This window comes from Apodemus sylvaticus, chromosome 18, assembly GCF_947179515.1.
Source record: "Apodemus sylvaticus chromosome 18, mApoSyl1.1, whole genome shotgun sequence".
NCBI lineage: Eukaryota > Metazoa > Chordata > Mammalia > Rodentia > Muridae > Apodemus > Apodemus sylvaticus.
This window is the reverse complement of record NC_067489.1, coordinates 52450576-52464972: the sequence shown is the minus strand read 5'-3', so window position 1 is coordinate 52464972 and position 14397 is coordinate 52450576. Positions and strand designations below refer to the sequence as shown.

The following is a 14397-nucleotide window of genomic DNA, read 5'->3' as shown; positions in this document are numbered from 1 at the left end:
TTGGAGGGGAGTACCAGGACAGAGAAAAAGGAGAGAGGTGATTGGAGAATGAGTGGGGAGAAGAAGGTTTATGGGACGTATGGGGAGGTGAAACTGGGAAAGGGGAAATCATTTGGAATGTAAACAAAGAATATAGAAAATACAAATATATAATAAAAAAAAGAAAGAAAATATAAATGAAAACTATTCTCAAATTTCATCTTACCAAATCAGAATGTATAATAACCAAACCAAACTAAAAAAAAAAAATGAGAACATCTCAGAATAATTTTATTGAGTAAAAGTTGTTTTGAATCTTTGGTGAAAATGCCGTTTGGTATTTGTTGCCTCTCTGCCCAAAGTTAGTGTTTTTCCTCTGGTTGTTGATGCATATACTTAACTCGGTAGCCTCAGCAAAGGCCTCCAGAATCTTGGCAAATAATCAGTTTGAAATTAAAAGATTAAGTCCATCAAAAGCCTATTATAAAACCTGGAAATAAAAAGAAAATGAAGGAGTACAAATAATTCCTAGCTTACCAGTTTAAAAATGAACACTAGAAAAGAATTCTTAATTAACTCTATGAAGTTGTTCTCCTGAACATACTCATTTGCTCCAGGACATGAAACTTTATTGTAGTTATATTTCCAAAGACCAAGGAAACTTAATTGAGCTGCTTAAAAGATGGTAAGTAGGACTTGTTGCTATGACTTCAACAACTAGCACACAGCTAATCAGTATCCATTGCCAGCACACAAAAAGGAACTGGCTATGTCAAGTCCTTAGCTTTCCCTCTAAAGATTCAGTGATCAAAACTAAAATTTGACCTAGAAGCTGTCATGAGTATAAAGATGCATGACAAAAGATTTGGCAAGTGTTAATAAGAATTGGAAAATAACAACCCGCAGTTGGAATTCCCAAACTTTGAGGATAGTCAAATACAGCAAAAAAAAACAGCCAAGAGCCTAACAGGCAAAGATGATATCCAGTGTAGCGTGATGGGCAGCCTCATTACTGGGATTTGTTGTCAATGTTGAAAGACTGGATGTTTCTCCATACTAAATAGCCAATAAATAAACAGTGAGCTACAGCCAGCAGGACAGAGGATGAAAGCCAACGAAAAAGAAAACAGAAGGACTCAACTTGACGGAAACAAAAGGAACTTGTACCTCAATTCTGTAGTCCTTGCAGGAAATGGAAGATTACACAGTAAAGTCCTGCTTCCTGGCTGTGAGATAGACCCTATACACAACTGCATTTGAATTTCATCTGTACGTAGCACCACATATTAACTGAGAAAGGAGCCAGGAACAAGCAAAAAAGAGCATAATTACCAATGTCCAATTAGTTTTGTAATTACCTATTCAGAAGACATGATTTTAATTATGTTGTGCTCTGCTTTGTTTTCACTATGCGGTGTTGAATCAGTCCCTAACATGGAAGATAAGAGAGGAATGAATGAATCTTTCAACACCAAGGATTATAGCCATCTTCAAGTGTGCATTATTTGAATTACAAAAGCCAAAAATAACAAAAAACAAACAGAACAAAACAAAACAACAACAACAACAAAAAAACAAACAGAATGAGAAAATAGAAAAACAAAAGTGAGTGGAAGATGGTTCCAGATTCTAGAGAACTAAAGGCAAGACTGTAAACTCCAAGTTACTAACAAAAGAAATCTTTATCTTTTCCCTTCATGTTAACTCTATCATACACATATTGAACTATTAAGCAGGATGGAACAGGATGAACTTCTCACGATAGTCAAAAAGGAACAATCTGCTGATTTGCAATCCTTATGGACTATATTATATTTATGTACAACCAAAACATTTACATTTTAGATCTTTGAACTTATTTTGATCATTACAGCATTCTATTGGGTTATACTTAATTAAATAGAATACATTATTTAACTTATAATTAGAGTGTTCACATCTCTAGATCAGACGTCTTAAATTTTGAATAGGATCATGGTAGTGATCTAGACAGACTTCAAAAACTTGTTTGGAAGTTCTATGTGCATATAGTTAGCCTGGGAGCACAGTCTTCATAAATTAGCTTCTATAAAGAGCATCATCTGATATATCCTCCCTGCAGGGCCATGTCAGGTGGCAGGAAGTCACAGAAGATTTATAAACAGATGGACATAGCTTCTTTGAACAATTGGGCTAACAGGAAGTATTCCAAATCACTTTCCTATTTAGTTGCGGGGACATGACATTGAGTCGAATTAACTGGAAATGACGAGAACTGTGACTGTTCTCAGTTTGTGCTTACACTTGGTGTCTTCTTCCAAGTTCTCACTGAAATGCCAACTTCATTCCTGTCTTACTCCAGCCATAAAAGAATTTTTGTGCTCTCATAATTTCTAATATCTGTCTTGTTATTGCATTTGTTATCAAGTCTGACGGGATAACTCTCTCTCCCAGCATTGCTAACGTTGCCTGATCCGGAAAGCAGGAGGTAATTGAACAGGAGAAGCAAGGGGAGGTCAAGTGAAGGAAGAGGAGGCTGGCGTAGAAGGGAGAAAGAAGAACAAGATGCAACCGACAGATGTGTTACAACGAACGCTAGAATGAAACCCAGTATCTTCTATAGTAACTTTACAAATTGAGGATACTATTTTAAAAGGCTGTGGGTTGGCCATATAATATGTATAGGACAAAAACTCTGAACAGGCTTCAGTGGGTCTGGCAGGGTGGCTGAGAAGATGACGGAAAGTCTAGATTTGGCAGGGGAACAGGAATGATAAGAGAGGGCTGATTAGCTAAGCCTCTGCTCAGTTCACTGCTCGCACACTTTTTACTTTGTTTATAAAATGCTGCCTAGGGTGTGGCACCACATACCTTTCCCGAGTATTTTAGTAGTGAAATCTAGTACTTTTTTGAGTAAAAGCTGGAGTGAAAGCAAATTCAGATGAGTCGAACCTCGCCCGCATACCCCACAGTCAAGGCTGTTTTGCTGTTCTTAACAGGCTGTTTCCCCCATCTCTACAGGCCTTATCTCCTGACAAAGTCACAAGCCACCCTATTCCTCTTTAAAGCACTCTTTCATAAACCTCATTATGACTATAACCTCTGTAGATCCCTTCCACTCTTAGCCAGTGTTTTTAATAAACTATTCTACTAATTGCTATCTCTGCAGATAATCTTCAGAATAATCATGTGGTTCCCGAGTGTACATTTTTTTTAATCTCAGTGAACAGATGTGCTTTGGTGATAGAAATTATCCTTACTCTATGGTTCTCATCATGTCACTGTATTCATAATCAAAGTGAGCATGTGGTTCACCCTTAGAGGTACCTGTTCCCTTATCAGTCAAATCAACACTGAAAAAAATTCAGAAGGTCATCTTAGTTGGGAGGAATAATCTATGTGGGATAGCTGGTAGCCTCATTTACAATATCATTCTCAGAATGAGACATGCGAATTGAGATTGATATTTTTAATCAATCTTATTAATTAATTAAATTAATTAATTAATTAAATTTGATTAAATTTTAATTAAATTAATTGTTCAATTTTTTTTCAATTTTTTACAGTGTGTGTTACTTTCTGTCTCATCTTATTTGAACCAGGATTTATTTATTATATTGGGTAAATAGATATCAATTAAGGAAACATAGAGTGAATGAAATTAAAATTATTTTTCCCCAGTGATTGCTGTGTCACTGGTATAACTTAAGACATCATTTGGCACAATGTTTATTTGGTACAATGTCCTGTTATTTTCTCTCCAGAGATTTTACAGGAAAGATGCTTTCTGACATATAATTAATGAACAAAATAATTTCCATTTTTAGATCTTACTGTAGAAGAGAATAATGTTAGAAGGTTGGCAGTGATGAATAACCAGGTCATTCATTGTAGACATATCCAGTATGTAATTATTCATTTTCTTTACCATTTAGTACAAGGCCAAAAAAAAAAAAAATGCAAAGAATGCAAAGAATTGCCCAAGAATCCAATGCTGTTGTTGTCTTTTCAAAAAGAGACTGGAGTGTAGACAAGGTTTACTTCAATTATTTTTTAAATTTTATTTATTATCTGCTAAATAAAATATGCCTTCAAAATTCTTTTGAAAATAAATCCACTTTAACATTTTTGAAATTTATGATTTTTCTTTATGAAAAGAAAAACGAATTCAAAGTATTAGGCCCCAAAGGGGTAAGTCAGCAGTGACTTTTATTTTATCTGATAGTATTCCATTCTCTGGACTTTGATTATTTAAATAATAACAAACTGATATTTTTGCTTACGACCTAAACATTACAATTTGATCACATTATGACTTTACCAAGCAGAGAGTATTACCATTTAGTTGCCATACCATCTAGGATAGCAAATTGATTCCTGTAGCATTATAATTACTTTAGGGCAAAGATACTATGTTGTGATCACAAATATATTATTGTAAACCAAATAAACAAAATAAAATGCCCCAAATTCCCACACATATAAATATCAGCATGTATCAAAAATATAATGTAATAAATACAAATTTACTCATTAAAATTTCAAGCAGGCCAGTGAAATGACTCACTACATAAAGATGTCATTATTCAATTTGGAATCCATATACAAAGGTAAAATGGGAGAACTGACCCCACAAAGTTGTATTCTGCCCTCCACATGCACACCTTAGTATGTGTACCCTGTAGACACATGTATCATACACTTAATAAAAGTCTTTTAAATAAAAGTAAAAGTATCAACTTACTATATCACATAATAAGAAATAATAAGGTATTGTTACTATACAAAAATTGATAATGAACTAAAGTTAGCATTGCTTATATAAAACTACTGATGCCTCCATTAACTCCTGAGGATATTGTCTTTGACGTTCTGCTATTTTCAGTCTTGTTTTTATTTCACCCTCACTTGATATGAAAAAAAGAAATCTAAGTTAGCAATAAAGAAAAATGACAAATTTAGTACTAAACCTTTAGGACTGTTAGCTGTGAGAAGGTCAGGATAGAAACCACAAAGAAATTCCTAACAATAAAAGATCTGTGTGCTCTGGTGAGACACTTTTCTATAGAAGAAGCGCTATCTGATGTGGATCTTGTTTTATTAATTACCTTAGTTTTTAGTATGTGGTGGTTCAAAACTGACTGGAATTCTGAATCAAAGTCCTGAATTTACTGAGAGACAGTAGCATATATCAGCATTATCAGAGACAGGAGATATGCATGGTTACCTCTTGACATCTCTCGATGAGGATGCCAAGGTTTTAGATTGCTCTCCAAAAACTGATGGCAAGACTGCATTTGAATGTAATGTCAAAGGAACTCATTGAGAGATGAATGAAACTATAATGTGTTCCAATACTTTTGAATCACTTACTAGCTTGATTTTCCATTATATAATCCTTCTACTTATTATTGCTTATTAATGCATGTTAACTCTAACTAAAAATGTAAGAATAATACATGTAATACAGTCACTGGAACGGGTATTATTAGTCCATTTAAAAAGTCCTCAAATGTCAGCAAACACTTTTATAAGTGAATGTATTGTTACTTTCAAGACTAGACTTAAAGGGCCTGAGACATGGTGCACACCTTTAATACCAGCAGGTGGATTACTGTGGATTTAAGGCCAGCTGAGTATACAAAGTCAGTTCCAGAACTCACAGAACTACATAGTGAGACATCATCTTGGAGAAAAAACAAACAAACAAACAAACAAACAAAAAACAATGGGAGGATCAAGTGGGGAGACAGGAGGAAGGAAGGGGGCAAGGAAGGAACATGAGGAGAGACATCAAAAAGTAAGGATTATTTGAGGGGTACTGAGAAAATGTAATACAGTAGAAACTTTCATATATATATACATATATATATATATATATATATATATATATATATATGAAGATGTACATATGAGATATATACATCAGATATATATATGAGAAGGTGATCTGAATAAAATTTGCCAAATAAAATGTTGGCTATCATTTGTCACCAAACAAAGTTTCCAGTCCCAGGAGTGTGTTACATCTAATCAGCCAAAGGGATCCCATGGGATCCCTTCAAATAACAAGGGTTGCTGCCAAGGTTTTAGATTGCTCTCCAAAAACTGATGGCAAGACCGCATTAGAATATAATGCCAAAGGAACTCATTGAAAATGGAAGTGTTCAGCTGGTACCTACATAGCACCTTTACCCAATGCTTGCTAACATCTTTGGTACAGGAAGAAACTCTGCATGCTACCAAAAAAAGAAATATAAATACCAACCCAGTGACAAACCCTTCAGTCTACAATAGCGTCCTGCCTGTAAGCTATGTTAGTGCAATGCTGGCTCAAAGCTTCTTGGGGCAACCAACCCATGTCTGATTTGACTCAAGACTCACATCACAAGATGGAAACCACACTGAGGAAATAAACTACTCTTAAGAGCAGACTGAAAGTCAAAGAATGGATGGCCAACAGAAAATAAACTCAATGGTATCTGTAGAGGTTCCCTGTTTCACAATGTTTTGTTGAGGGTTTGTTTTTTTTTTTTTTTTTTTTCATCTTAATTTTTATTTTATTTATATTTTTTAATTTTTTCTCTTTCTGTTTTTCTCATACAGTCAGTTATATATTATGGCTTCCGGTTTAATGTTTATATGGGATTCCCGACTGCGCAATTGAGTGGATCTCTGTGTTAGTATCTGTTTCTTGCGACTTTTGGGGTCCTCTTTTCCTTCTGTTGGTTTATTTTGTTCTATTCCAATATGTTAGCTTTTGCTTTATGGTGTTAGATTATAGATTATATCCAAATCTATATTTGGATATAATGTTGACTTAAATTTCAAGTGTTTGTGTATTACATCTTAATTTTATTTTATTATTATCCCTTAGAAGCCTGTCTGTTTTCTAATAAGAAACAGAAAAGTTGTAGATCCAGATAGAAAGGAAGGTGGAAAGAAGCTGGAAGAAATGGAAGGAGAGAAAACCTTACTTAGAATATAGTATATGAAAAAATCTATTTTCAATAAAGTTGGAAAAATTCTTAAAGAACCATGTTTGATTTCTCTAGGTTCTTGAACATTTTAGGTCACTCATTCCAAATGCATTTCTTCTTTGACTAATTAAATTACTTTACTCTGATTCTTTTTTATAAGTAGGTCCTTCAATTTTGCTCTGTTGTTTTTCTGGTTCTACCTAGTCAAATCCTTATCCTGTTCTGGACAGACACACTCAGCACTTTACCATCTTTTCCTTCGCTTTGAACCATGAAGACTTAATGTTTCACACTCCAAACAATCAATTCTCTACTTCATTTACTGTGTATGTTGGTAAAGGAGATAAAGAAGGTAAAATAAATACCTTAAAATCCAGGAATTTGATGATATCTTTGCCAACTATCTAGAAAATGCTACTCCCAGAATCCAGATTAAGCACCAAATAATGAAGATAAATTACATATTAACAAATAACTGTTAACAGTGAAAAGGCACATACAGATCAGGCATTGAGGGTTTATAGAAAAAGAGATGGGTTTGATTTGCTTTGTGAAAGGACTTCATTATGTAACCCTATAACTATGTAACTTCAGGTAGACCAGATTGGCCTCAAATGCAGAGATCAGCCTACTTCTACCTTCTTACTGCTGGGGTAAAAACTGTGAACCACCATGCCTGGTGATACATTTAATTTGGATATAATGTTGATTTAAATTTCAAGTGTTTGTGTATTACATTCATACTTTGGTCACATTCTCTTAGCAATATGTATTCATTTAATAATTCAGTGAACATTGCATTCAAATCTCCTTTTCTGTATCACTTCTTGAACTATGAGCCTCTTTATGTTATGCATAAGAGGGTATCAAAGAGGAGTTGGGTGAGAGAATATAAAAAGTTAAACCATAGAGGGTGGTATAGTTCTGAACATACTGATGTTGAAGTAGGGCTCAAAATAGACAGTTGAGCACAAAAGAATGGAATGTTATATTTTACATATACACACATATATATGTATATATACTTGACAAAACATAACTTTCAGACTCAAGGCTTCAGATGCTGTTTATAAATAAAAATGTGTGTGCTATATGCATATGCATATTTACATGTATGTATATGTATATATATATATGTATATATAAATATATATAACACACACACACATGCACACACAGATACATTGTTTTTGTTTATAAACAATATCTGAAGCCTTGAGTCTGGAAGTTATGAGTAATTTTAAGGGAGAAAAAGTCAGCAAATTCTAGAAGAAAAATGCCACAATTAGGTTTCCTCTAAGTTTTTTTGTTTGTTTGTTTGATTTTTTAGTTTTCTTTTTTTTTTTTATTTTCCTCTAAGTTAATAAGAGACACAAGCTACAACTGTATTTCACTTATCCAGTTATGGTGTGATGGACTGGAAATGTGAATATCTCAAAATCTAAGTCTTGGTCATGAATGCTTCAGTGGTAATGATTATGAATTGATATATTTGATACAAGAAAATGATTAAAAATTATAATGAGTAGCACAACCAGCTTGGTGAGGAAGAGAAGCATTCTGGACTTTTTTTTTCAACTTCTTGACCCCCAAATTAGTTGAACTGAGCGGGAAAACTATAGAAAGAAATCTGAAGACCAAGCATTCTGAATGTGACTCTCAGGAAGTCAGTATCTAATAGACTCTCTGCTATTCTAATAAAATTAGAGATTCTGTAACAAAAAGACACCTAGAACTAGCAAGAGGTACTTAATTCTTTATAACAGTGTTTAAGTATATCTCCTAGAATAAGTAGTAAATGAATATCTTAACAAACTAAACAATAATTTTTTTAAATTGCTTAGCACTAGATTCGTTGCACCTGTGTGCATGTATGCATGCATATGTGTATAAAACCAAAGTTTTGATTCGTCAAGGTGGAGGTTTGCATGCTCGTTTTACTTTGAGTAGTAAGTATATACAGCTTCATATGCTCTGTTTCTAGTTCCTATTTCTTTTTAACAGTTGTTAATAGAATGACCTCAAATAAAACAAGTTCAGATATAGCAAGAATCTAATGATTTAGGATCTCCAAGCTTCTAAGCTGAAATGAATCCTGTCTTTGAATTTAAACATCTCATTTAAAATAGGCTTCCTTTGTTTTTCAATGGTCTAGGATAGAACCTTTTATTTTTAACCATAGTGACAGTTAAAAGTAACACAAAGATTTACATGAAGTTTTATCAAGTAGAATTTTGCATAGTTAATTAAGTGTATCTTTTCAAAGAGAAGTATAATTTAGTATACCAATTATAATAATATTGCTATAAAATAAATATACTGTAGAAAAATGAAACAATCTCAATTTCACAAACAGATCATCAATGAATATGTAATTTTTACAAGAGACTAGTAAATATCTTTTCTATCAAAGGTCAAATCTTTGGCATTTGAACTTATGACATATTCTCAGTTCTAGATATATTATAAATAAAACATTAATTTATAATCCCATCAGATTTTCAGATGTACATGAAAATAAGAAAGACTACCTGATTTTATTGCCACAATTTGGAGTAGAGTTTAATCTCAACCACCATATTTCCATCCAAGTACCGATTTCCACACTTGGTGCTTTGCTGTGAAATTTTGGGGGCTTACTATAATGAAATAGCTTCACATTTCTAATTAAAGATAGTCACTTGCAATTTGTCTTTCAAAGAATTTTACTTAGTATCTAGTAGTAAATGCAACATGAACATATTCATAAGGCATTTACTTTAAGAATGACATAGATTAGTTTTCTCCAGCTCTCCAATGTCAGCCATCTTGACAACAAGATGCTAGACCTGATTTCCCAACCTTAAATTCAACACCCTATTTTTAACCTTTGTGGTCAATAAAATACAGTAGAACTCATATCCTGGAACACTTCCTTGATGTTAGGTCAGCCCCTGGTCATCTTAGAACGCTCATTTTGGAAGACTATTTCTTGGAAACCTTCATTATTTTCAGAAAAAAAAAAAAAAAGATGGCCACAGATGAACCCACAATCAACAGACACTATCCGCTGCCAGCTATTTGTGAGCTATCTCAGATCACCAGTTCGATAAAGCCTACAGCAGTTGAATATCTAGCTGTCATTACACAGTAACAATTCAAGGCTGCATATAAGAAGTGAGGAGCTAACAGTTAGCACATAGAGGAGAGTTATTAATGAATCATTTACATAAAGTCCTGTGGAGAATGGCTTATTTACAGCAGAAGACTCACATGGCACTAATTTATCTTTATCCGGCTCACAATGTTACTAAATTATCATAACTGTCTAGAAAAAATAATATACTATGGAGTTAAGTGGTACTTAAGCGTTGTTACTATTAGTCTAGACTCGACTCTAGAATCAAATAATACACTTGATTTTTTTAAGAACAGTAGCTTGAACTCATTAGATTCACATATTTTGCCTCTTGCTATTACTGAACAATAGTCTGAGCTAAATAAACCTATAGTGCCCCCTCATTAAACACGAGATAGAAGATCTTCAATGATTTACAAGAGTGACCTGTTTCAAACATTGTCTACTTATATCTTGTTCATGGTTGTTTACATTATAATGCTTGTCTCCTGAAATACAAACAGAAGTCCATAGTCCAAATTTTTAAACAATTTTAATTATCTTTAACCAACTCCATTGTTATTTGAAAATGAATGGCAGAAAAATATAGTCTGGTCTTGTCTCTCTTGTCAAAGTGCATGGACTTTTGATCTACTGCTGAATTTTATGGTATTGCATTCCATGCTTCTAATTTAGGGCATTTCGTACATAATTGGTAGCTCATACCTTTTGTTACTTTATTCCACTTATCCCTTCTCTCCTCCGCTTAACCAACGTTGCATGTGTTGTCCCTTCCAAGTAAACAATTTATGATGTAGGTGTATCTTCCACCGAAGTTTGGGAAATCATAACACACATACACTTTCACATATTTAAGTAGAGCAGTGACTAATACACTTAGGGAAAAATAATTTAAATATTCTTGCCGTTCCTTTCTACTCTATTCTGAAATCCCACAGTTGGGAGAAACATGAATAGTGTTTAATGTTAACCTTGAAGCTAAAATATTAATATGCTCAGAAAATACTTGGCCTCTGATTTTTTTAATATAACCCATTTTCTCTAACCGTCCTTCAGAGAAGTTTGAGGCAAAAAGGAAGTGTTCCTATCCAAACTGAGGACTTTGCCAGAGAAGCAAAACCCAAGAGACCCCTTATCTCAATTTCCTTAGTTTGCAAGCAACTTTTGTTTTTCTGAGCATTAGTAATGTGCGTTATAGATATCATGACTGCAAATTACTCAGACTATTTGATTGACCATTACTCTCACCCTTCCACAGAGGTAGAATAAGAAGTTCTCTTACAATCAGCGATGACTTCACCCATCCTTGCAGCCCCACTCCCTTCAGTTACTTGTTTTCCTGTTTCCTTTGGTTTTCTGAGAGACAAGGTTTTTCTGTGTAGCCCTGGTATTCCGGAACTCACTATGTAGACCAGGCCAGCCTTAAATTCAGAGATCTGCCTGCCTCTGCCTCCTGAATGCATAAAAGTACAAAAGTATGTGGCACCACCTCCTGGCTTAATTTTCAATTATGACACCAGAAAAAGAAAGATACAAAACCTGCTGGGACAGTGCAACATTTTCCTGTACTGTTTTCTCTGTTAGCAACCTAGACTCCATTTCTGAGTCACTGATTAATAACTTATCCTGTTATTAAGGATAATAATAAATTATTATCCTGTGAATAAAAGAAAAAGTATTAAGAAGTGAAATTCTGGGTTTTTTTTCACAAGTAAGTGAAAAGGAAGAGGAGGAATAGAACTTCAATAATAAAGTATCTCTATCTCCTTTCTATCTCCTTTCTCTGCATATTTTTCCTCCCTTCTCTCATTGACTCTTTTAACTTTTCTCATTTCCATCCTGACTCTCTCGGCTGTAGATTCTCACTCTCTCTTGCTGTAAACCCGTTGGTTGATTGAGTTCATGGTTTTGTTTTATTTTGTTTTGTTTTGTTGTTTCCTAACCTGTGGTTTTTCCTCCCTCATTCCTCTACTACCTGTCTCTCAGTAGAGAACTGACACCTACTTGAGTTTTAAGTGACTTCAAATACAGGAGAAACATGTAATCCACTCCCGATGAAACCATAGTTATAAGAACTAAGGTTAAACTCCAGATTACTGTAGAAATGCGGGTACTAACTCCTAACTTGAACCTTGCCCCACAGTACTTTGCATACTTTGGATGAGAGATCTATCCATGAAAATCAAAGTAAAATTCAGAGTCAATCATTTTCTTTATGGTTTGGAAATACAAACTAGAGAAATCATTAACTCTGAGATGGGAAAACTTAACTTTTGATAGCTAGCCAGTTCAGGCTTATGTTGGTCAGGGTGCATAATGTCATGTTTCCTAAATACTAGCATCTTAATGATTTTAATAGAGTCAATTACATGATTACATCGAATCAATTATTTTGGCTTTTCATTTAAGAGAGAGCCCTTCTCTCATTGGCCCTTTTAACTAATATCACCTTCTTGGGGTGATATTCTAGTACAGTGTATGTGTTTTTAAAAGCCCACTTTTTTTAACAGTGTAGAAGTGGTTTGTTTTACTTTTATAACCTGAAGATATTATTTTCATTTTTAAAAAAAAATCTTCCATTTAGACTCCATTCTGAAGATCATTTCCAATACTTTTATTCAAAGGACTCAAAAAAAAAAAATGTCTTCCTAAGACTCTTGCAGGGTCAAGCAAGAAGAGACTATTAATGTCTTGATCACAGTTAACATTCATAGGCAAAAATGTTCTTTGCCTTTTCTGTTTTCTTTTCTTCCAAATTGGCCAGTGTGTATAAATCCCACTGCTTAGTAGTCGGAGCATCCTCTAACACTGAGCCTGTGGGAATTTAGGAATTTCTACAGGGGCATGTCAGCCCAAAGGACTCCTTAGCTCTGGGTGAAATCACTTACAACAAAGGACAAGGGAGCAGCGGGGGAGGGGCGACTAATGGATTTGGACCGGAAGCAGTGAGTCCACTGGCGTTTGCATAGTAAATCCCCCGCTGCTGGTGGATTGCTAATCAGTAACCGTGGAAATGTACCATTGTGCGAGCACTTTATGCATAAGCTGAACAAACATAGCCAAGAGCCCAGATAGTGGGTTACTTCTCCACTGTTTTAAGAACTTCTTCTCACCCTAAACCACTTCCTTCTGATGCTGGATTTGTATCTCAGGGATGGGCACCCAGTCCTCCACCCCTCCATGGCACCCCACAACATTGCTGGAAGTGTGCCAAGCTGCGTCTTAGCACTCCAAAGAAACTGGAAGGAAGCTGAACTGCTCCGAGGGCTGCCGCGAGGTGACCTGAGCCACTTCAGGGCGTCCTTTCATTTACCAAGATTCTCCCAAGGAAAAGTGAAGTTTTCAGCCTCAACTTCAAAACCTCTGCGCAAATGAGCCTTCTGTTTACACAGGGACTGTCCCCAAATCTCGCCCTTCTGCAATGTCTTTCTGTACTCAAATGAGTTAAGAGCTGAAAGTTTTATAAGTTTTTGTCACTCGTGACTCGCTTCAACTTGCACCACAAAGAAATGTCATAGTGCTGCTTCTCCTTAGACTCCGCTTGCTATTTCTAATTTTTCTCTTAAAAAAAAAAATTGTCAGATACTGTCCAAAGCAAGGAACACCAAAATTGCAGGCACCCTAAGCACCTTTTATTTTGCCCCAAGTGCCAACTCTCCCCTCCCTCCTCCTTCCCAGAGTAAATCCAGAGGCACCCGCAGGAGCAAAGCGCAGGAGGGGATGGAAGGACGCGCAATCACAGTCACTTTCAGTAACACCTGCTTCCCTCCCCTGCGGATCCGTGTGGAGCCGCTGCACTCACCCATATCCGAAAGTCTTCCTTCCCCTCCTGAGGTCCCCAGAGAAGTGTGAAAGACCTTGAAAGACCAGCCAGGCGCTGAGTGCAGTCCGAGCAGTCCGCTTGTCCAAGTTGCACTCGGGCTCCCCAGTGCCCTAGCCACTGACAGCCTGGCCCCTCCCAGCGGAGACTGCCCCGCCGGTCCCAGCGAAATCCGGCCGCCCGCAGACCCCTCCCTCTCTCCACCTGCTTCTACTGATTGAAACCTAGTTCCCTCAGCTTCACAATTGCCTAGCTCCCGGAGGCCTGCACCCTGACCCCTTTCAATCTCTGAAGAGCCACATGCAAATGTCTCCCTTCTAAATGCATTGCCCGATATATTCCCCCAGCACCCCAGGGGTCCGAGCATTAACCCCTACCCAAACAGTAATAGGGGGAGGATACTCGGGGGGGGGGGGGAAATTATTCCAGAAAAATAAAATGAGATCATTCAATGCTGTCTTTTTTCCCTGGTTTTAGTACAATATTTTTTTTCTTAATAAGGCTGTTACAAACAAGAGAAA

The 14397-nt window shown here is 35.7% G+C and overlaps 1 protein-coding gene across 1 annotated transcript in view; it reads right to left on the bottom strand.

The window, feature by feature from the left end:
* The window catches only part of Gpm6a (glycoprotein M6A), a 285565-nt gene extending 271561 nt beyond the window's left edge, over positions 1 to 14004 (bottom strand). Inside the window, exon 1 of the mRNA XM_052162488.1 lies at positions 13859 to 14004. Within this exon, the coding sequence (XP_052018448.1) occupies positions 13859 to 13862 (4 nt within the window). The 5' untranslated portion in view covers positions 13863 to 14004. The remainder of the gene's footprint in view (positions 1 to 13858) is intronic.
* Positions 14005 to 14397: the final 393 nt, after the last annotated feature.